Source organism: Lagopus muta, chromosome 5 (assembly GCF_023343835.1).
Source record: "Lagopus muta isolate bLagMut1 chromosome 5, bLagMut1 primary, whole genome shotgun sequence".
NCBI lineage: Eukaryota > Metazoa > Chordata > Aves > Galliformes > Phasianidae > Lagopus > Lagopus muta.
In genome coordinates, this window is record NC_064437.1 from 60,764,161 (window position 1) to 60,788,355 (window position 24,195).

At 41.5% G+C, this 24,195-nt stretch overlaps 1 protein-coding gene and 1 long non-coding RNA gene across 6 annotated transcripts in view; one reads left to right on the forward strand and one right to left on the reverse strand.

Annotated features, from left to right (window-relative positions):
- INPP5F (inositol polyphosphate-5-phosphatase F) overlaps positions 1–24,195 on the forward strand; it is a 949,391-nt gene that overhangs the window by 892,362 nt on the left and 32,834 nt on the right. The window contains exon 1 of one of the 4 annotated variants that reach the window (XM_048944054.1): positions 6,018–6,030. The exons of 1 other annotated variant lie outside the window; for it this stretch is intronic. Coding sequence is in view for 1 of the 3 variants with exons in the window: in XM_048944051.1 (XP_048800008.1) it covers positions 19,387–19,483 (97 nt within the window). In the remaining 2 variants the exon portion in view is untranslated. Of the gene's footprint in view, positions 1–6,017; positions 6,031–18,844; positions 18,849–19,213; positions 19,484–24,195 lie in introns of those variants that run through there. 2 more of the 4 variants (XM_048944057.1, XM_048944051.1) reach the window with 2 other exon arrangements.
- Positions 3,001–19,127, reverse strand: LOC125692918 (uncharacterized). Of its 2 annotated transcripts, XR_007376931.1 has the most exons (5): positions 18,978–19,127; positions 18,576–18,748; positions 8,469–8,528; positions 5,544–5,911; positions 3,001–5,426 (listed from the first exon to the last, which is right to left on the reverse strand). It is a non-coding gene; the product is annotated as an uncharacterized LOC125692918 (long non-coding RNA). The 2 variants fall into 2 exon arrangements; XR_007376930.1 differs by having other exon boundaries at positions 3,001–5,911.

The window sequence follows — 24,195 nt, forward strand, 5'->3', positions numbered from 1 at the left end:
ACATTATCTGCTGCTAATGGAGCCTGATTCATGTTATACTATTCATGTTGGTCAGAGTAGGTGGAGTCAAATTAAATTAAAGCTTTTTTTAAGAAGCAAAGCTAGAGCTACAGCTACTTTCTGCTGGCAGTTCTTTATAAAAGACGATTCTTAAAGTCAACAATACTACTGCAGAATTAGGTACCATTCGAAATGAAGAAAGGTTTCATGATCTGTCCTAATAAGGGAAAGTACATCTGGCTGCCCTGGAGCCGCCTAGTTGGAAGACTGTTGCTCTGAGTCATAGCCTTTCTTTGTTTCCTCTGTTGCTCAAGAGTAAACTACAGGCAGTCCAGCATGTCTGACTTGACACATCAGTGTGCACATTTTGCATACGGGCTGAGATGAGGGAATAGAGAGGAAATGGGTAAAGTGAAGACTCCCACCTGGTCCCTGTAAGTTTCTGACCTGCTCTTTGTCTTTGCAGAGCTTGCTTGCATCCTTGCATTGGTGCCGATGATGTGGTTAGCTAGCAGAGAGGAAAAGAATCCTTTGTAAATTTGCATTTCTGCACTGGGGTACTACCTGGTTTATGGGTTGCCCTGAGTGACTAGGTGTGGAAACTTGGCTTCGAAACCTAGGCAGAGAGCAATTAAGGTTTTAATGCTAATGACTGAATTACATTGCATGACACTGCATTACAAGTGTGGCAAAAAAGTGTGCTGTGAAACATGGTTTTCAAATGCACATACTGCATTTGTGATAGCCACTTCAGAAATGAAAATAACCCAAAGATTTTAATACCAAAAAATGAAGCTGCCTATTACTCATTTTGAGTCAATGTCAATCATTAATTTATTCAGTATGCAAATAATCCAGTAGCCAGTAAAAGACACTACTTCAGCTCATTTAAAAGTAGCAAGAAGGGTATGAGAAACCTGTACTCAGAATCACAGTAAAAGCGTAGGCTATTTTCTGATTGCATTATCTTATCCAGTGATATTTCAAATGCCAGTAGTGGTCTGTTCTCTATATTTAAACTGTCACAGCAGAAGGCATTGTGTTTCCTATAAAAATAGCATTTTGACTATTTACACCTGGCCAAATCATAGCATACCCTGAGGAAGAAGCCCTCAAGAGCAGAAGAGTGGCACTCTTTGGTGTCAGATTCCTTTCCTTTGGTGGGAGGTGCAAGTCCCTTATCTGGGATGTGTTTTACTTCCAACTGCAGGTTAGGTCAGCTCTGTTTGCAGACGAGTTGAGGAAGAAAAAGAGTACAAGCAAAACACTAACCCACGTGGCAGGGAGGCAACACAGCACAGTTTATAGAGGCAGGTGATTCCCCTGTGCTCTAGCAGCAATGTAAACCAGCCTGGAAAGGCTGGCTCAGTATCCTGAGCGAGGATATCGTGTTGGGGTCAGGATGTTCTTTTAAAAATTATAGTTGAAATAATAAAAAGCTTCTGGTAGCTGGAATGTATCTACTGAATAGGAAATCAGTCTAAGATGTAGCTTCTGTGCTTTTTGGTACTGTTTTTTTTGTTTGTTTTTTTCCAAGTAACAAAATGCAGCTATCTAATGAAACTAAATTTCAAGTTATTGGCTGTAAATATTGAATATTGGATCAATATTTGGGTCTGTTACAAAAGCTAGTTTTGCTAAATAGCAGTTTGGGCCACTTGAGTGCAAAGACTTTCAGAAAAAGCTAATGTGAGCTCAGTCATGCAGGCTGTAGAATACATATAGAAGCACTGTGCTCATTCTTAAAGGTATGATTTCCTCTATTTAACATAAACATTAAACTTAAAATCCAAATGTTTCTTCAGACACATAATACTGTCATTAATGAAGTTTGAATATAACAATTTTAGCATCGATAGAATGATTTTATTGGCACTTCCACCTTTTATGAGAAGCATCTCACAATGGTGTAGGAGATCCAAATGAACTTGCCTGTTTATTTCACTGAAAACAAATAATTTGCTTAAAGATAACTGGGTGGCACTAAGACACATTAGCCTTGCTGCACAAAGTGACCCTTGCATACTGGATGGTCTGGATTTCCCAGCTCTGTACAAAACCCACATTCACAGTATTGTGGGTGGCATCAGGCTGCAGTTCCATGCAGCACTGTGCAATGGTCTGTCTGCCCTTTGTAACACTAGATACAAATGCACGCCAGCCAGCGGATTCCAAAGCAGGAGTTATTTTAAGATGGGCAGGAACCTGGTTACAAAGTAGAGGAACATGTACCAACTCTCTGTCAAATATGCTTCCAGAATTTATAAACAGGCAACTTTTTAAAAAAGGGCAGAAATTAGAGGGTATTTCAGTTATTGCCCACTAGAATTTCCACCGCTTCTCTGGAAGTTGAGAGTCTGCTCAAAAAGGAGGAAGAGGTTCAGCCTTCAGCATCCCTGCAGCAGCCAACCAGAAGTAGAAAATTTCACATTATACATCAGTTTACCAAAAAAAAATTTTTTTTAAAAGTGCCTTTGCCATGCATTTCATTGAACAGAATGCCAAAGGGCCACGTCTGCAAAAACGGCCTTCACTTCTCAGAATTAAACATGGAATATGGAGGTCTTTACCAGCAGTCCTTTACATCAGACATCAGTACAAGGACTGTACAGTATCTGCAATGTGTGTTCCACAGCAAACTCAGAAATCACTGTTAGAATTTGCACTGATCGATGACATCATTAAAAGTCTCAGTAAAAGAAAACAAAAACCTTCAGATTGAAGAGACATGAAAATAAGTAGTTTCTCCCAAGGAGAAATGGCACTTCTTTTTAGGAGATGAGGTAAGCTGACAAGAAAATGTGATGAACTTTGACATGCTATTACTTTAATTACGCACATTCAGTGCATAGAGGATTTGTCTGCAGTGCTGTTCAGCTGCATTCACAATTTTAAAATCCATTACAAATAAGGAGTGTGTGTGGGGGTATCTCAGTTTTAAAACAATGGAAGAAATATGCTGAATTTAGCAACAAAGCGGTATGAAACTTTCTGTGATACCTGACAATGAACAGACTGGGTCTGCAAAATCATCACATGAATTACTTCAGGCTCTGATTTATTGCCTTTCATCATCTGGTGAACTTTGAGTTCTCATCCATTTCTATCAGGAAAGCTCAGCTCCTCTGCAGAAATGAGCAAGGTTTGGAATAATGCTTTTGGTGTATTTCCCATAGGGCTGGCAAGCAGATAATGGATATTTTCTGCAGCCCATATAGATCTGAGGCAAAGAACACAGAGAGACAACAGTGTCTCACGGCTCTCCAAGCACACAGCTTGCAGCTTACGTTTTGTGTGTAAGAACACTTTACCCAGCAGGAATTTTTCTATTTTATTTGAATAAAATTGAGATGAAACCAAGGAAAATCTAAAGCAGTGTTGCAGAGCTGCCAAAAGGATTTGATATTTTTACTTCTGTCTGGATGAGGAGCTACGAGATATGGTTTAGTAGCTTGTGGGAGCAATGGTAATGGGAGGACGGTTAGACTAGATGATCTTGTAGGTCCTTTCCAACCTTGTGCTTCTGTGATTCTATGATTCTTCCGAAGGACTGAAGTAGTGGCAGCACATTCCCCTAGTTATGTATATCAGTATTGTTAGTGCTTCCTTGCTCCCAGGATCTTCCCTCAAAGTTGTAATTTCTGATGAGATCTTATACCTCCCTCCCACCCTCTTTGATTGCCTTCCAGCTACCATGAAATCTCTGTTTCTCTTGGCCCACTGTCTTACCAGAGATCACATGTGAAGACTTTTCTTAAAAATTTAGAGCTTGGTCAAAAAAAGTCAGTATTTCAATTCCTAGTTTACATCTACAATTAAAGGTGATCTTGAATCTTGATTCTCAACCATTAAATTCAAACCTTTATTAAAATCACTACATGCCTACACACCAAGCCATCACAAAGACAGAACACACCTGGGAGAAGGACTGTGCAAAGAAAGAGTAAATGGTATTAGTGCAAAACATTAGTGCAAAACATCCTGACAAAGAAGAAATCTGCATCAGAGGGATTTTATCATTCTCAACTGTAGTAAAGTAAATCTGCTACCTGTGAAAAAAAAGTGTGACTGAAATTTCACTGTATGGATAGACTGAACAAAGGATATAAGGTAGAAAGGGTTGTATAATGATAACATAAACAAATATTGGTGCCTAGAAACAGCAGGCATAGACGCATTAAAATATTTAAGGTACCTTAAATATTAACTGCCTAGCAACAAGTCCCTGATTACTTCAAAGAAAATACGCACTACTTTGGAAGGCAGAAATCACAGCCATTATTATTATTATTACTTTTTTTTTCAATAGCAATTAGACACATCATTATTATTACATAACACACAATTGCACGCACAGTGAATCCCTGCCTTAAATAGTTTGTGCTTGACTACACTAAGAAGCAGTACACGAGTAGGAAATCACAGGATGTGTTTTATAGAGCAGAGAAATCAACTCTTTGCATCACTGGGCTGCAGCTCCTCCCCTGCCTCAGATTTATGTTACAGCCATCCCAACCCACCTAAGTCTACATACTCATTTCTTGATGTTTGCAATTATACTGCAGTTGTGCCATACGCAGGCAAACTATCCCAAGCACATTACATGACACTGACAAAAGAGCCAATTTAGGCTGTGACTCTTAATTCCCTCTGTTGTTCATGTCATTGCAAGTTCCTGTACCTTAGTCTGGTAGTGACCCACAGTGCACTCACTAGGCAGCTCCCTGGTTACAGCTGGCACTGCTAAGTCTTCCCTCACCACTACACGTACCTTACGTGTGAGCCCAAAGGCCAAATTTCCTGCTCAGTCCTTGTGAAACAGCTGAAAGGATTGTGATGGAAAAAGGTTTCCAGTAATACCTAAACAAACTTTCTAATCTTGCATGTGCTCATTACAGCAGTGAGTAAACATGTTGGCAGGATGTTTCCACGCTTTGGTGGCAGGCTCTGGTAGAAGCCTACATTCCTCTGATATTTTTTTTTTAAGCTCGTAAAAGGTGTCAGGTTAGGGCAGGTTTGCATGCAATTGAAAGCCTTGGGTTCCTGCAGTTCCAGTTAAAACCAACAACTTAGAAACATTTAGCATAAAAACAAAACAAAACAAAACAAAACAAAACAAAAAAACCCCAAAACACAACAAAACAGGATGCTTTCAGATTTGGGTTCCAAGTGAAGCTTTTAGAATCCTACTTGCACACAACACGTTTCAAGCTCCATATAATGCTGATAGCCGTTTCCAGATGGGATCCAAGCGGAGCCTCATTCACTAGTCGTCCACTGCTGATGTATTCTTTCTTGTAATGTTCCTCTCCCTCCGAGGCAGGAAAGCCAAGGAGCTTTTCGTACTTAGCAACTTCCTTATTGTACTTTCTGTCTCAAGGATTGCATAGCCAAAGTTGAGAGTAGTTGGAACTAAAGTGAGTGTGCTGTGTAAATAATAGAGGAAGAAAGGCCCAACTTCTGTGTTAGTTCATCTGGTCACTTCAGCACACGATAGGGGTGGGCTATGTGACGATGTGAAGGAACGAGAATTTAACACTCACCGTGCAGCCAAGAGTTACATCAAGAAAACACGCTATTGCGGCACTATTACTAAACGCAGAATTATCTTCCCCAGGCCAGCTGAACCAGCTGCATTGCTGCACTTGGAAAACACGGACTTCTCTCGTTCCAGCCGTAGCTCTATGCGTGACGCCACCAGCAGCGCGACGCCGCTCCGGGAAGCGAGCGGCCGGCGGCGGCCGGCAGGGGGCGACTGTGAGCCGCGGGAGAGCGCGGAACGGAACGGAGCGGAACGGAATCCGGTTTGCTTGACAGCCTTGCGTGCCTTCTTACGGCATGCAAACATTTTCAGCCCGGTCCTTTCGGAAGCCTTTTACAGCAGGAATGATTGCTTTCCATTCTATCTTCCCTAAGCGGAATCCAAACAGAACAAAACCAAAGGATAAATGGCTGCTCCGATTAAGAATCGAAGCTGTGACCACAGTTGGTGTTGTTAAACGGCATTTGTCTGTGGATGCTTGATTAAAGGTAGGTTAGTAGCATCTATTTTTAAGATTGCTGGCAAATTTTGTCTTTGTCATTATAATTAACGTAGAGGCTCGAGGCAAATCAAATCAGCCTGCAGAACAGCTGCGTGCATAACGCAGCCCAGAAATCTCATATTTCAACCTACTTTGGCTCTTAAAAACCAGTTTAAGAACCATTTGGTTCTTAAAAACCCGTGGTGGTGTGTGCAAGCACAGCTCATTTCAGTGAGCAGTCTATTCCCATACTTATTTATCCGGACTCTGACTTTCTGTCTAATCTAACTCATTTTTCCTGCAATTCTGCTCGTTATTTCTTATCTGGGAAAAAAGATGGGATTGTTTAACCTCCAACAAAAGAAAACCCACAGAAACAAAAACAAAAAAATGGCTCAAGGATGACCTTATCAATGTGTTTATGTGACTGGTGGGAGGGAGGAAAGAAGGCTGAGCCACTCTTCTCAGCGCTACCCGGTGACAGGACAAGAGGGCATAAACTGAAATACAAGAAATTCTACATAAAGATAAGAAAAAACGTTTTTGTTGTGAGAGTGGACAAAGACTGACCCAGCTTGTCAAGGCAGGTTGTGGAGTTCCAATTTTGGAGATACTTGGAGCTCCATGGACACGCTGCTGGGCAGCCTGCTGTAGCTGACCCTGCTCTGAGCAGAGGGTTGGACCACCAAGGCCTTTCAGCCTCAGACATTGTATGATTCAGTGACAGAGGACAAAGACAACAGCTATTCTTGTTATCTTTCCAGCATTATCTTTTTATTTCAAAACAGTTTTTCTCTTTCCCATACAACTCCAAAGAACAGCAATTCTTCAAATCATAAATCACATCTTTTAAAGTTTGGATAATACTTTGGCCTATTTTCAGTGAATTCATGTAATTACTGAAACAATAGCATGAAACAACATAGTATTCTCACTTACTAGCAGTAGAGCAAAAGGATTACTGCATACATCTTATGTGTAATGCTCCTGTGTATTCATCTTAGCATAACTGGATTTTTTTTTCCTTTTTCCTACTGGTTGGTTCATCAGTTTGTGATCTAGGATTACCCCAAAACTCCTGATTAACCAGCTGTTCTTACTTGTATTTATAGCCAGAGGCATTTTCTCTTGCCTGCCATTTCATGCTTTCGAGATCATTTCTTCAGCTTGCCACAAGAATATCATAGCCAAATCCTAATACCTATGGGCTTTCATGCCCTCCTAGTCTGATAATTTACTAAACATATTGGCCATTTCATGATTCTGTAAAGATACAGAATAGTACCAAACTTGTGAGTTTAGTACTAGTACTCCTTGATAACAGCCAGCATAAACAACAATAAGGTAAACATCCATAAGGAGGCTGGTCATGTATTACCTTCCACCTTTCTTTCTCCTCCTCTCCGGTGCCAGCATGGAGGGACACCCTCAAATAGGATGAGAAAGCCACAAGCATTATCAAGCCCCAGCTGCTGAGCTGCCAGAATGTGGTGACACCCATCATGGAACAGGAAAGTACAGAGAGCACTCTCTATAAAATGAATCAGCAGCAAACCCTGAGTGGGACTTTGAATGGTGCCACAGCTGGACAGCAAAACCTGGGATCCTTCAGAGGCCAGGAGCACCTCTGTGGTATTCCTGTGAGGACTGATTGAGCCTTTGACTCGTGATCTTCTACTTAAAGCCTGAGTCCAGGTGTTAACAATACGCTGGTTGTTAAGAATTTCATTGGATCTACAGAGGCCGTGGGTAACTGGAAAGTGTGCCTAACTGAGAATTCTAGAAATTCTGTGCAACTGTAAGCTATGTTAGGCCCTAGAAATTATAGATTATAAGCTATGTTGATACCTAAATTTATAATAACAAGTGTCTAATTATAACCACAACCCTGTGGCCAGTTCTCATCCCGCCAAGGATGCCTGTCCTCCCCAGTATCGGGTGACAGTCAGCCATTAGGAACCACTCTACAGGAGAAACTTCCCAACTATCTGGGGCTGTGGAGGTGTCCTGACTGGACTACATTTCCTTGGGTAATTGTGGGAAAAGCACAAGAGGCAAGATCACAGGTCATATTAAGTTGAGATTTACTCTATCTGCCCAGGACTGCTGGACCGTCAGAAGGGGATTGATTCAACATTATTATGTTAACTGTTTCATAACACTTTATTATCTTGCAAGTATCTGAGAGTAGATATTTTGATTGTTTTTCTTCTATTTTTTTTTCATTTAAGGAATGAGGCAATTTGATCTAAAATTCTCAAAGTCTTCTTTGCCTTTTTTTTTTGAAGTCTTAAGGAGGTACAGATTCGGCATTATACATAAAGTTATAAACTTCCATTGATCTCTGAAATAGTGGCAAATCATGGTAATTTAGAAGCCCAAATACATTCCTTGCTTTATGGAGCCGTGCTCATTCTCTGTCGGTGTTCAAAGGTCAGTACTTACCATTCCAAGGCTGTCATGTCTCCACCCAATCCTACCAGACTGATGACATAATGTAGACTCCTGCAATTACAACACACACTTGTAATTTTTCCCTTCAATAATTGCTCAGAGACAGTGCTATTTCTTCCTACAGTGAGTATAGCAAGCCTATGGTGCCTTCGTAAATGAAAGAATGCCTTGCAATTATTTACATCTCTTTCCCCCCCCCAAAGACATAATTCATTATTTATAAGTAGCCTCTAGGACATAGAATAGTTTTAGGAATGGCTTTGACTTTTCTCAGAAACATCTTCTGATAAAGCTGAGTCATCTGTGTAGCTACGTATCAATCACAGCTCTCTGATTTATTGCATGTAGTCACAGAATTAGAGTGTAAAGCTATCATGGATACACACACACTATATATATGTATATATATATTGCACAAACATGTACACTGAAACATAACTAAAATGTCAAACAAAGTGAAAAATATATTAGTAATTGCCAGATGTTACATGAGGCTCTGATTTCACCTTGGCTTCTCGTTGCCATTTGCCTTCAAAAATGCAAAACTCAGCTGATGCAATGGCAATACATGACTTCCCACGTTTGTCTAACGTACAATCTTACATCTTTTTTCCCCCCTCTTATTATTCCCATAAAACACAGAGCTTTCATTTATATGCATATTAGTATGACTGTAATCTCTTCCACATCAACACATTAAAATATTTTACACATATCAGAATAGCCATATATAGCACCATTGTACATTATAGAAGTATTATCTTTAGTTATGTGTGCAACAGAAAGAGAAGTTTTTTATCCAAGGCTCAGCAAGGATTCAGACTTTCTGATTTTCAGCCCTCTTTTTCAGTCTCATGTCTGTCTTCCCTAGGTTTTACAATGACCTACATATCATTGCACAGGAAGTGCAAAGCCAGCAATAAACACTATCAGCCTCTTTATAGCAATGATCAACTATCCCAGTTATTTAAGTATAGAACATTTAATCTCTCAGGAAAATAAAGTTCTTTTAATCTTCTGGTTTAGCCCTCAGAGAGTTGTAAGAATTGTAATTACCAGTATGGTACTTTACTGTGCAGCGAGTGCTTGAGCCCTGCAAATTCCATACATGCCTTTTTATATCCACAAGCCACAGATGAAGGAAAAGTTGATAGCATTTTTGACCTAAATTACCACCTAGCAGCAAGAGATTCTGCTCTCACAGAAAAAGCATTCAGCATCATTCTTAGAACTTCACATATCCCTATTCCTTTCTTACATACAGATGGGCTTCTCTGCAATATAAATGCAGCTCTACGTAGAGGTCAAGGTTCTGTAAACATGGGTTCTAATGGAGAACACTGGGTTTGTGTCATGGGGCAAGCTGGGAGATTTATTGTGTTTTTACATGTCTGCTAGAGTAATTATATTAGCAGTGTTAGAAATAAGCACCTCTGCTGCAGCATAGCTGTGCTAGAAATCTGGTTTAGATAATAGGAAGACTTACAGAAGACCCCTTTTACCTTTCCAGCTCATGTCATTTAGAAAGGTGATGTAATTATGCCAGTGGAAAAGCTCCTTAGGATGGCATCCCGCGTGTCTCAACACAGGGCTCTACTGCTTTTAGCATGGAAGAGCACGTGAACTGTATTGCTTAAAGTTGAAATAAAACCAGGAGTTGCACTTCAGGACTGCCTCTAATGTGTTCTGGTTTCTAAGGAATCTTGTAGCAGAAACACTAAGTCACAGCTTGAAGCAGTGATTGAGCACCTGGTGGAAGGCAGGGCCAACCCAGGGGAGCTCAGCTGCATGCAGTGCTGCTGAGTGACTGGAAGGGATGGAGCCAGGATCCACCCCTTCCCAGCCCTCATTTAAGGGCTGGCAGTGGAGCTGAGGGGATCTTGGTGGAGATCCCTGTGTACCTGAGGCCTTCTAAAAGGTAAGCAGTTTCTTTCCTTTGTTTATGTATCCCCAGCTGCTGTGTTTGGGCTACTCCTCACTTGCTTCAGCCTAGGACTTTGATACCCTGCTATTGTTGCTGTGCTTTCCATCACATCATAGCATTACAGGTCTGTAGGGTAAAGCCAGGTTGGTCTCAAATAAAGCTTCTGGAACGTGCATAGTGCAGAAGCTGGTTTCCCAGCACCACCTGTTTTGTTCTCCAGATCCTCTCCTATTTGACTATACTGCTTGCTGAAGTAGGTGAGTTTGGCACCAGTGTATCTGTATTATAGACATGATCTGATTTTTTACTTACGAATTGTTTCTTGACAATTCATAAGTAAATGAGTGACACTAAAGTAAATCTACTTCCCTTCAGTATGGGCCTTGTAAGTTTACTGTTACCCTAGTTAGGATCATTTGGAGCCTGGTTTCATGAACAACACTTTAGTAGGCTATTCAGCAGCTGCATTAGTTCCCTGAATTCAGTTCACAGTATGCTGCACAAATGCTTGTGGCTATACAGTGCAGGCATGTACAGGAATAGAAACAGCTGGGAAGGAGGAAATGATTATTTAAGCTGGCTTTAGCACTATTGTTAGTGAATGTCACGAATGTGTCAAAACTTTGAGAAGTTCCTCTGGATTTTTCCTTTTGTTTTGTTTTGTTTTCTTATTAAAAGACATAAGTTCTGTTGGTCCTATAACTTAGCTTTTGTCCTCACTAGGAGCAAAATCTGATCTACTTCTTTAAAAACATGAACTATTCTTGCCTTTAAAAAAGCAACCCATATTCAAAAGTAAAAATGAAGGTAAGCTCTTCCAAAAGGAGTAAAACTTCTCATTTGCTTTCAGAGTATTTTAAAATTTCATTTATTGAGTATCTCTTAACAAAGTGCCAGTAGACTTCCATCCTATCTTCCATTAAATTCATTTTACCCTTCTTCCAAGACACTGAGTTGAACGCTGTTTCACAAATAGAAGTGTGAGCAGGACAGTACTGTCTTTGAAACCCTTCTGCAGAAATTCTGCTTCAAATTCTGATCCCACAGCACCTTAACAAAAGCCCCTATGGTTGTGAGGAAGCATGTTTCAGAAGCACCTACGCTGAAAGCTCCATTTGCCAGAGGATTGGTAAATGTAGGTCTGGACAGGGTGTTGTGCAGACCTCCTTGATGCATCTGGATGATGGGATTAATGCTCAGTCAGCCCTTAATAAATGGAAAGATTATCATAGAGCTGTGCAGTAGAACATAGAATCTATTTAGTGAAGCACTTCTTGTATCTGAAATAGCCTACTCAGTACACTTGCAAAACTAGCAGCAAAGTAGTACATCTATGCTATCAGACTAGGAAAAACAAGCAGAATTGGCTGTAGTCAAACTGGATTTTGTTATGGTGGTGGCAAGGAGTGACCTGTCATTTAACTTCAAAAAAGTAATGAATTAAATATGGTTTTGATATATTATAAAAAATAACTTACTGAGGTGGACCAACAACAATATAAGGAATCCTTTCATGGATGATTATGTTTGCTTGGTAGACCACAAGTAGAATTTGCAATTACAGAATGAAATAAAAGAAAGTAATCATAGGCACAAAAAAAATTCCCCTTCATTTTTTGCACGCAATCTCACTGATTTGATCTCAACAGTAATTGCAAGAGGGAAATCAATATATTATCTATAAGCCATGTAATACATTGCAGATGTTAATCACATACACACACATAGTTTTAAAAGGAGGATTTTATTGTTTTCCTGTGTGCTGAGTGAGGCTCAGTGGAAATATTCCCACTGGTAAATAAGTCACTTCCATGGGGAAGGAGGAAATACCAGAATCCTTCTCCCTGTAGAGATAACTACAACTGCCATATGGAAAAGCTATTCCAGTGAAAGGTTAAAAATAAATGCAAACAAAAATTCTTATGCTGAACTTCTTTCCCTGGTTTGGAGGGATTTTCATTTTGTTGCAAAAATTAATATTAGAACAGTAGTTTTGTAATTTTCTGTCATAATAAAGTTTGTTTTTTTTCCCTAGAGTATTTAGTACTAAGATGTCTGTAGGTACTTCTGAAGTGTTCTGGTGCCAATTGTTGGCTGTCACAAACTTCTTTTTATCTGCTGTAAGTTGCCAATCAGAAGTGCCTGCTGTGTTACTGTTGTTCTAAGGCTGTTCCATCTCAAAGAAGAGTAAACCTATCCAAAAAGTACAGAAAAGCCATTTCAAATATATTTCTGAATCAGGAAGTCACCTTCTTCCATCACAGTCCCTTAACCATCTTACATAGCTGGGAGCTGCCATATCAAGTTAGTCAACATGTGATGAAGAATTAGGCAAATTAAAGAATATGATTGCAATATTGCAGACGTCCTTATCCATGGATGTGATTGAAGATAGTAAGAGCACAGCAGCATGAATTTATTAATCATACTCCTCTACTGAAAGGAACGTGTCAAAGAAACTGGCAAACAAGTTTGTCTTGTCTGCAAATAACTATCTTGCATGAAAACCAGCAGGTGTAACAGGAGGTCAGCTGGACTGAATGGAGAACACATAACCAGCCCCTAATGCAAAAAGGGAGCGTATGGAAAACATGAATGCAAATGGACTACAGATGCATTCCCTGGGCACAGAAGGATGAAAGTAGGAAGAACAAAACATTAGATTTAAAAAGTGGCAAAGAGTATAAAGTGAAATAAGAAAGGCTTCTTTAACTATTTTGGCATCAAAAAGATGACTGAAGCGAAAAGTGAACCCACTGCTAAGAGGTTTGCAACTCTATGATGACACAGAAAAGGCTGAGGCCTTTTCTGAGGATCTGCTTTAAGGCCTTTCATGCTTACGGTCTAGTAGTGAACTTACCACAGCACTTGACAGTTCTGTAAATAACTAGATGGGATATATCTTAATAGAGTAGCAAAAATTACTTCCCTGTATTGTCAGGTAGTTAAATAAGTGACAGCTCAACTTGTCATTCTAAAGCAATGCACTAAATGTGCTTACTATATAACTTCCAACTTCACCTATGAACTGGTATCTCTGATGGCAAAAAAGCGTGAGCTGAATACGACAACACAGGTAAATAGGATTGCTTCAAATACTGTCATTGGCATGGTGCCTGTTGGAGGTGACTTCTGCTCACCTGGAAGCCACCAGGAGCATGTAGCTCCTAACACACAGAAATCATGGGGATTTATAAATAAAAATCCTCATGTTACACTCCATTGTGTTGTTTCCAGAACTGATGCCATTTGTCTCAGCAGGAGTCGTGCATTTATATAAGCTATTCAGTTAGCTGTACTTTCAAGTGTGGACTGTTGCCAAATCAGATCACCTCCCATTAATCAACGTTTAAGCTTGAAACCAAACTGCGGGCAATGGGGTAATATTGAGAGTGAGAGTGCATAACTAATAGCCAGCCCACACGTTTCCTTCCCATTAGCTATTGTCAATGAACTGTAAAAATGCAAATGCAAAGTTCCTTTTCTTTTTTTTTTTAATTCTTGCTGAGGCTTATGAAAACATTGCCCTTCTCTGGATCTCAGGAAAACACGCTGAATGTAAAAAGAAAACTTCCCCAGGGGAAAAAAATGCCCTAACCAAATGGTGGACAAAGGCAAAGCAAAGTCTGTCCTTGAGTTTCTGCAAGGAGCTCTGAATTATTTTAACAGCAGCCCTATGCATTGCACTACAACACCAAATTACTCAGCAAATGCATGCAGAATGGAGATGCTGTTGTAAATGGCAATGATAAATGTATATTAAATGAAGGTGAAGACTGTTCAGGAAGAGAGGGCAATGAAAGTAAAAGGTTATCTTCTGACCCTTCAAGGTATTTAGTTCCTGGTTTTAAACCGCAGAAGTTCTGAAGACAGTGCTCATCTCAAAAGCTGCTACTGTCTCATGAAAAATGTTGCATTTATATATACAAAGTCAAGCATAAACTAAATGCTTTTCTAGATTAGGTGTGTAGTGCCCTTCAAAATCAAGCACTTGCCTGGGTCTTGAATGTTGATATTTAATAAGGAGATTTCTCATTTCTGAACATCACATGTTAGAATAACTAATAGACGTTCACGGTTAAAATACTAATGGAGAAATGTTGTGTCATAGAGAAAGCAATCATTTTAAAGCATGGTTTTAAAATAATGCTGTTTAATGCTTGGTAGCTTAATAATAATTGGTATATCTTTTTATTTCTGAGCTGAAGAGGCTTACCTCCCCAGTGGTCCACCCCCACTGTCAGCAGAGGCTTCTTTCCTCCAAGCTAGAGCGTGTCCAGACTGAATGCTTGATTTGGCATGACAAAGGGCAAGCAGAAATCTCTAGCAGGGGAGGGAAACTCCTGAAATGGATCTGCCACTGACAGAACAGACTCATTCTGGAAAGCTCTGCCCTCAGCTGCTGGTCCCATGACCCACATGGGGAGTCCCACTCTCCTCCAATGTGACAAACAGCAAAACAACTGCTCACGGAGCCACTCCTTAACCGATGGAGTGAAGTCCACAGCAGGGTGCAGGACATATTTCTGTCACTTTAAAACTGATTGTCAGTTGTTCTCACAGAGCGATAGTAATCACCTTAGCTGAAAGTCCTCATAGGTTTACCAGAAAATTAATTCAAAGTATATGTAAAACTGAAATGTTTATATTTACACAGTGAAAGGAAGGAAGGGTAAAATTCAATATGAAATCTAATTGCACTGTGTAGAAAAGAACAACAAAATATTTCAGGTAGGCAGCTGTGTGCAGCTGACAGCTTGAAGAGAGCCTTCTACCTACTGAGAGTTAAATTCTAACATATCTGCCTCATCATTCATCTGAGTGAATCTCAGCTCCAAATCACTCTCAAATCTTTCTTTTCTTCATCACACATTTCTCAGTGAAACAGAATGCTGGGAATGCTGCAGCTATTGCCACTAAAATGCCTGCTGCCTGTGACTCACTGTGTAACTGAAGTGCTGTCCCTCTTTGCAGGGTCACAGGGTGACTTCTCTGTAGGAGAAGCTGCAAAAACGATTTTACTGAGCAGAGCATTTGGAAAACCAGAGGGCAATGCAGCTCCTCACCTTTTCCTCTTTATGTAGCAAAAGCTGAAAGAAGCAGCTTTCTTGGCAGACCAGGAACTTTGCATTTGGCCATACATTGTCTCCAAGCGAGTTAGCTCCTCAATTTATTCATTCAGCTTGAAGTTTTACAATACCTTCTTTTCTTGTGTGAGGCTTTGTTTTACTGCAATACGAAGTATATCACTTGCAATTAAAAAAAACAAAAACAGCACTGTGGTGTTCTGCTAGGAAAACTGTCTGCATCCTCTATTTCTAACAACCTTTTTGTCTGCTTGCCTTCCTCCACTTCCTAATCATTTTCCTATTTACATCCCTGTAATTTCAATTCTAATCAACAAATAAAAAGGCATGCTGATACTTACCACCTCTTTTTTTTCTGCACTCTGATTCAGTGCAGATTTTGCTACACTTAGCCATTCTTTTTTTCCAAGTGTTATCCCAGTTTTTTCTGTCTGAAGGAAGTATTTATTTTTAAAGTAATGTTGTACAAAGCCATTATTGTTTCCCAAACTCTGCCCACTTGCATCATTCAAGCAGGCCTTGGGAATCACTGGTCAGATTAAAGACTGCCTGCAGAAAATCAGAAGAGCTTGCTTTTTTTAATCAGCTGTTGCCTTCTCCCATGACTTTAACAAGTGTTTCACAATAGAGATGCACAACAGGCTGAAAAGACTGTACTTGAAGCCCATGTTCATAATATGATGGCCTGGAGATGCAAGTTTCAGCATCCACTGTGTAAAGGCTTATATCAGAATAGGTACAGAAAATGAGGTGTAATTTTACTTTTGAAACTCCAACTCTCTTGATAGTTACTACAGAAGAAGATTTGGTAACAACATAAACACCTCCTGCTGCTAATAGTGTTCCAGCATCAGAAATGCTTTTTCTGCTCTCCCAAATCTGCTCCGAGTGTACTTCTATTTAGCGAGAAAAGAAAGAATGGAAAGAAACTAAGATAGGAGTTACTCCATTAATGCAGATTCTTCAGGCAATTGAGAGAAAAGAATGAGGGGAAAAAGGAGAGGAGAAGGATGAAGTCAGAAAAAATGGAAAGAATTAAAGTAGGACAGAAAACTGTAACTGTTTACAGTGTTTGCATAGAACACTTCAGTACTGTGTGTAATGTTAAGAAATTAGAGTACTTATTAAATAAGGTGAGCACAGGAAAGAAAGAGAAATGCATAAGAAAGAATAGAGGAAATAGTAGTGGGCTGGAGGAAGAATCCCAGTGTAACATTAAGCCTTAAACTTCTTTGAATGTATATCATTTCTCTTGACCCTAAGAAGAGGTTTAAAGTGAGGATCTTTCCCACTTTATACAGAGACACTTTAAGTCTATGAGCCTGATGCCGTTTGTAAACTCTGCTTTGTCTATTTTAACTTGCACGGTAGGCTTTATTAGCTATAATGTATTGTGAACAGGTCAAAACTGTCCACAGTTCTAGGTTGCCAGTGCTGTCCACTGCCCAAATTATCTGCTTCCCACATGTTATACCGCTATTTCTACATTGTGGCTTCATTTTCTAGAAGTCAGTGAAACATGAGTAGAAACATGATCTGTAGATACTGTGTAAAACAGAAGTCAATTTGACCAGTACTGTTGAAATCATTTGCAACTCTCAAGCTGCTCTCACAGAGCAAAAGTGAGGTTGGATTGCTACTGCTGAGGATGTTTTGTAGGAAAAAAACACCAACAGTTGTAAGAACACCAATGTGAACTACAGGAAAAAAATATTCATATTTAAATGGAAAAATAATTTTTCTTCACGGAAATACTACACATTGTTTTTCTCACTATACATTCTGTGCTTAAAGGAATATTCTCTAGCTTTCTATAAATTAATTTTTATAGTACTTTTAAAATTACTGGAGTATCCTATGTAACCTGCTGAAGGGAGCCTGCTTTAGCAGAGAGTTGCACTCCACAGTTTCCTTTCAACCCCTACAATTCTGTGATCCTTCTTGATAGGACTTTTTCCAATGCTGGCTTATTTATAAATGAATATGCAAAAGATGAAGTAATTCTAAACATGACATCAGCTATTATTTTTTTTTTCTGGAGCTTAGAAGGCCATCTTTTCCTCCCAAAAACTTTCTATTGCCTACAATGATGAAACAATCTAATAAGCTTGACTACTCCCATTTGCCTTCCTTGTAGGACATAAAACATTTTTATATGTCTGTTGGAATGTGAGTCTGCATCTAAAAGTTATTTCAGGAAGCTTCACCTCCTCGTGGAACAATTAATCTGAACAGTAATCCCATGTAAAAATTACACTAGTGCAAGTAAAATATATTACTTTCTGCACAAAGTAGCTGCTTTTCCACTGTACTGTTAGAATTTAATGAAATAAGAGGAAAGTAGTGCAGCAATCTGCATTTGAAAGCTGAATAATCAGTCCCTATGGATACATACATGTATGGCAATGCTAAGAGGAAGCTCTGATTGCCTGTGCTTGCTTAAATGCACAGTTTTAAACATAATTCCTCAAAGGAAATCTTTCAGTATTAGATCTATAGGGTAATCCATCCCTTCACTGCCTTTCTGTGTATGTTTGAGATGCCTTTGCAAGTACACGACATTGTGCTTATGGGAACACTGAGAATAAAACAATTCAAAAGAGATACATTAAAATGCTGAGAAGCCATTTAAGCTCTTCTCTTGCATAGCACCTGCAGGAGTGACCTGAATTACTGGCATAACTGCCAGTGACATTGACTGCTACATGCAGGAATGTGACAGGACACACTGGGAGCTGCAGGGCATTCGTACAGCATTTCCAACACCAGGATCTGTAGTCAAGAAAGGAGAGTGCGTTCTGCATCCCCGCCCTAGGGAGAACATTGACAGATAGGGGCATCCATTACCAAATCAAATGGAGTTTGGCTCCTTCATACCACTCCCCTATTAGTTATGCGTGCTTAAAAAGCACAAAACAAATCAGAGGCCTGACATCGTGTTTATAAGAATCTTAGACCAAATACAAAATTGGAGAGGAACTCTTTCTACGAACTTAGAAGATATCATTCTCTTAAGAAAGAAGGGTACACACAGATAAATAACAAGATGAGAAAATCGGCTTTCTAGCACAGTGTGAAGCTACTTACATTAGTTTTCAAGACACCTTGAAGATGGTCTTTCAACACACCCAGCTGCTCCTAAAGGCTGCACGCATGGTGGGATGCTCTTGGCAGTGCCGTTATGGGGAGCATGGCTCCAGCCCACCTCTGCGGGGTTCTGCTGAGGGCTTCAGGCACCAGCACATAGCAATCGGTGCTGCCTGGAGGGAGAAAGACGCACGGTTACCCTCGCATCAGGAGGTGCACGCCCATCTAAAGCACTCGGCATCACAAGGAAGCCTTGCTGTGGCACTGAGAGCCCCACCAACCCCTGCCCACCTCCAACTAACGACCCGATTAGGGAAGGCTGACAGGCCTGGGGCTTGGCGTCCCTGCCCTCAGGCGCCGTCACCGAGCGCAGACGGACACCTCGCCCCTCCGGGATCGTACCGGGCTCTCCGCTCAGCGCCCCTCACTTAGGGCTCGCATCGGGGCCGGGTTCCCTCAGCTCCACAGATTACTTCGACTTGGCGTCGAAAAGACCGCTCCGCTGAAGGCAGCCCTCCCCTCCCAGAAGCCCCTCACGTCGCCTGCAGCGGACGGCGCGAAAGCCCACCGCGGGCGGGAATCGCGCTGCAGCTTTAAGAGCGCGGGGCGGCGCTGCTGGGCACGGTCACGTGCGGCGCTGGGGCCGGAACCCGCGCTCTCGGCCGTCTGAGGAAGCGCCCCGAGCCGGAGCGGAGCCGTCGCGACCCGCCGGGCTCTGTGAGGGGCGGCGCGCGTGCCCGGCTCGGGAGCGCGCTTCTCCCTCTGTTCCCCATCCGCGGGGACGGTGAAGGAGGACGGCGGCGGCGCGAGGATGGAGCTGTTCCAAGCCAAGGACCACTACATCCTGCAGAGCGGGGAGCGGGCGCTGTGGTGCAGCCGGAGGGACGGCAGCCTGCAGCTGAGAGCCGGTGGGTGCGGCGCAGGGCAGCGCGCGAGGGGAGGAGAGGGCAGGAGAGGGCAGGAGAGGAGACGGCGGCTGGCTGGCTGGCTGCGTGCCGGCGGTCGGGGGCGGTGAGGGAAGATGGCAGCGGAGGGGGGGGGGGGGTCGCTGAGGGGAGCGTTGGGAATGGCGGCGGGGGCCAGGCTGGTGGCAGCGCGGTGAGCCGAGGGGAGCCGATGAGCCGATCTCCTTTGCGCGCTTAACCCGGTGCCGAGGTACCTCTGGTCACCCCCGGAGCATCACTCGATCCAATGACCATCTATCTTGCGTTGGCGTCAGCCTTATGTAAGCGGTGCCTGATGGTGCTCGCAGGGGTGTTCTGCACTTTTCTCTTCTAGGAGAAACTGGACGAGTACGGCCGCTGCAGTAAATGGCTCGCGAACGTTTCTAGCGACTGCGTAACCCAGCCTCGGTTGGGCTCGGGCTGCGCTGAGCAGAAGTTGTGGGCACAGAGTTATGTCAGCTGAGGCGCTGCGGCGGTGCTGGTCAGCGATACCTCGTGCTCACCGACAGGGTGTGAAGCGAGGAGCGCGTTTGGTTTGGGGAACGTGCGAAGCTGATGTGACCCGCGGTTCCCTACATCTCCTGCTTAAAGTCTGGAAATAGCCCTGGTCACCGCGTATTCCACCAAACGTATGGCATTACTCACAGCTGTCTGCGACTAGGCTGAAAAAGCCACATAGGCACGTATATGGCCGCAGCTGGCTGAGTATGGTGTGCTTAATGAGCTTTCACAAGGCTGGAATTGACTTAGATTAATGGTAGGATTGATGTTTCTATGTGTTTTATCAACAGTGCTGCTTTTTTGTACCGGTCTGTCTTGTGTTATGTCTTCGTGCTCCAGCTGTGTGGTGCTTTTATCTGGTCAGCGCTGTTCATTCACATCTCTCAGATAATATTGAGGTCTGTCTCGGTATAACGTGGCTGACTGCTTTTCTGTTCAGGTGGAAGGTCTGGCAGAACTTAAATTTGCAAATCACATTTACAGAATAGTTGGTGATGTTAAGCTAACAAACTGCTAGTCGATGAATGGATGTTTTCACAGAAACTCAGATAGCTATAATTATCATCTTGTGTATTGTCATAAAAGCTCTCGCTTTACCCGGAGTAATAAAAACATAAATGTGTAAAACTGTAATTCTGGAGGCTGTTGTGATTGATGTAAACCCAAGCTTTCAGACTTGTTGTCACGCAGCTGTTGCTGTGATTTCCTGGAGCCCATGAGCTTCATGGGGGCTCTGCCAGTGCTCTGCAGTCTGTGTAGCTCACCAGGGTTCTGTCTGCAGTGTGACTTTAAATTTTCAGTCACTATGAATGTGATCCCTATTGTGTGTGATCCACCAATTAACGAAGAGTAATGTGATAGTTAAGTCTCCTAGTCTGCTTGACACTTGTTAGTCATGCTTTCCTATTTGGCTGGATTTTCAGTTTTGTTTTTCCAATGCTGTGGCTCTGGTTGATCTCAGTATGTTCTAGTGCTGTGAATTAAGTGCTGTACTTGCTATGTTGAAAGTAAACATGTGAAGGAAATAGTTCTGTAACAGAAGAATTTCTTGGATCGGTAACTTGATTGGATTAAGACAAAGCTGGGGACCCTTGGAGCAGGCCATTTGACCATGTATAATCAAGGCCACTGAGTGGCAATGAGTAAATAGATTAGTGTGTGATGAGTCACTGCCATATTAAAAAAAAACAAGCTGTAACTTGTGTTCGTTGGCATGTTGAATAGTCCAGGAAAAGGCTATCACCTAAGTATGTGTCTCTGCTAGTTTTTGGAAACGGGCTTTACTCTGTCCCCAGAAGGCTGTTCAAATTAATCATTGCACACCTATGGATTGAAACAGGTAATACTGGCAAACCCTGCAAAGTATTGTTTTATAGGATGAGTTGAAGTCTAAGGGGCTGAAGCTGAGCTTTGTAGTGCTCTCATCCCCCAAGCATAAAGGCAAGTTCAAAAACTTGCTGATCTTGAAAGCTCTATTTCTGACCTCTTCAAATCATGGACAGAACTTGAATTAAAACAAAAATCAACCAAACAACAAAAACCCAAAGTGAAAAAGCACAACCAGACAAAACACCTGTAAACTGATAAATGTTTGCTATAAGCAAAGTCTGAGGCTGGCCCAAGGTTAAAAGATGTCTTCATATGTTTACAAGCTATCTCGTGGTGGTGTTTGTGTGAAGTGAAAGCAGTAATTGAGTCACTTGCAGGAAAGCTGAATCATTTGGCATTGCAGTCTATGTTAGGTGTCTTGCTGTCCTCAGTTACTATTTTTCAGCGTGGTGACAAAATATGTTGTTCAGCCCTGCTTTAAATGCCTTGCACTCAGATTTTGATCTGCTGTTTACTTCCAACTTACCCTGTTTATGCTTTGCTTGGCTACTCCTGGCAGCACAGTATAGCGTGTATTTTACAGCATGGTTTATTGCTGTCGTGGAGATGAATTATGTAAGATGCTTAAAGATGCTGAATTCCTCGCTATCAGTAGAAAAGGGAATGAGAGAATCTCAGTGGGTGAAAACTTCTAATTCTTGCAGCATTGGCTTTGATGATGCTTTGGGCAGTGGTGCCAGACTGAGCATGGCCCGAAGTAATTGCTGCTTAAACAGGGGCGGTGATGCTGTCCTTTCCACCCTGCGAGAGAATCAACTACCAGAAGTGGGAGTGACATTCAAGTGGTGTTATTCAGAGCCAGCTTCTGGGCACTGCATGCTCAGATTCCATGACCTGCTTGTAAGTGTAAGGTGGTGATAAGATGCGCCTCACCTCTGGAGCTTAACTAGAGGCAAATGAGCATTCATGTATTATTAAGTGATTCAGGAAATTAGTGCTACAGTATTGTTTTTCACGTGTTGAAAATGGTTGTGAATCATCAACTGAAGCAATACCTCTTTAAATATATTTCTTTTCTAATGATAAGCTTGTTACCAAACAGTGTTTTTTCTGAGTATCAGGGAAGAGATTTCAGGTTAAATGTCTCTGAAAGCATGAAATCTGAACTGACTCACAAATCATAATGCCACCTAACACCGTAGCTGTGTGTACTTACCTTACACCTCAAAGCCATTACTGAGCTCATGGGAAAAATTACTAGTTAGAATTTCTGGTATTCTTCTCTTCTAGTCAAATGCTGTGAGGAAAAATTCCTTTATATGAAGTCCAGTGCCTATAAATGCTCAGAGGCCTTAGTGAAGCAGGAGGCCATGCTTGACTTCATGCAGGGAGTGATGTTGCGATGCTGGTTGATGCTTCAGTTGCTTGAAGATTGCAGAGCCCTTCTGAGCACAGCAGAGGGATGATGTGTGTGCTAGCTAGTGCTACTGAATTAGATTCTTGATGCAAAATAGGCTTCCCAAGGTCTTAGAAATGTGTGTTATGGAATATATTCCACAAGAGAGTTGCAGCTTTGGGAAGGTTCTTTATTACAGGTTATTTCCTTAGGGACCTCCAGCTGTTTTCTTGATACTTTGTTTTAGCTGCAGTGGTTACTGGGCTGTTTCTCACTTACGCCTGCCCCTTCTGTTCCTTCCTTTCAGTGCTCGTAGCTGACAGCACAACATACCTTGTGGCATATGCAACAAACCAGATGTCAAACTGATATATATTAAATGCAACCCACCAGAAATAGGGCTTGAATACTGAGCAGTTAATTTGCTGCTGCTGCTTGCTTCTTCTAACAAAGGGAAACAGGATGAGGGCTGGGGTAAGCTGCTGCATAGTCTTCATCTGCTCTGATTATTTTACGTATGAAACATCAGTTTTGTACCTTCAGACTGTGAGGTGAAACCTTCAATATGGGAGTATTTTTCGACTTTGCTTAGATAAGATCTCCTTTAGTTTTATCCACTTTCTTTAATAGAATGTAGTCAACCTATATCTGTGACTGAAAGATGCCTGCTATGTGTTGACCTGGTGGCAAACAAATACATCTCGAGGTGCCAAGTTGCTTGTTTTGCTTCCTTCTGAATCTTAGTGGCAGAGGAGAAGCTGAATATAACAGGGCTGTTCCTGTCTTCTCCTCTCTTCTTCTTACATGTGGACGTCTGCAATTGTCAAATCTGTCCCAGACCAAATGCAGAGGTATGCTGGAGTTCCTGCCCTCCCTGGAATGACTTTGGTTTTAAATAAATGAAAAGCTGTTAAGCTTCATATGCTGTTTCTTGTGAGCTGACAATTGTTAGCTTACACAGGGGAAGTAAAGATTTTTTTTTTCCCACATTTAAAATGGATCTGTAATTCAGATGTATTTTAGGCTTGTATTTGATGGCAGAAATCAGATATCTTTGATCTTTACAGGTTAGAATTAACTAAATAATGGTGAAGAGGAAATTGCAGAGTTAATTGTGATGAAAATATTTAAAACTGGAGCATCCCTTCATTTAAGAGGGGTCTGCATCCATAAAACAAGCTTTTTGGTCTGAGTACTGAGGTTACATATGCTACTTGTAGTCTTTCAAAGTAATTCTTGGTTTTTATTATTATTATTATCAGTATTACCTTTGATACTTTTAAGTGTACAGGAGAGACATCGAGCTGCTGGATTTACATTATTACAACACTGCATGTGTATTTAGGGGTAAATCTTTGCTTTGACTCATGCACTATCTCCCCTGTCCTTGACTGAGATGTGGAGCTGTTGCTGGCGCAGGTGTCAGTGGGCAGGATGAAAACACTTGGCT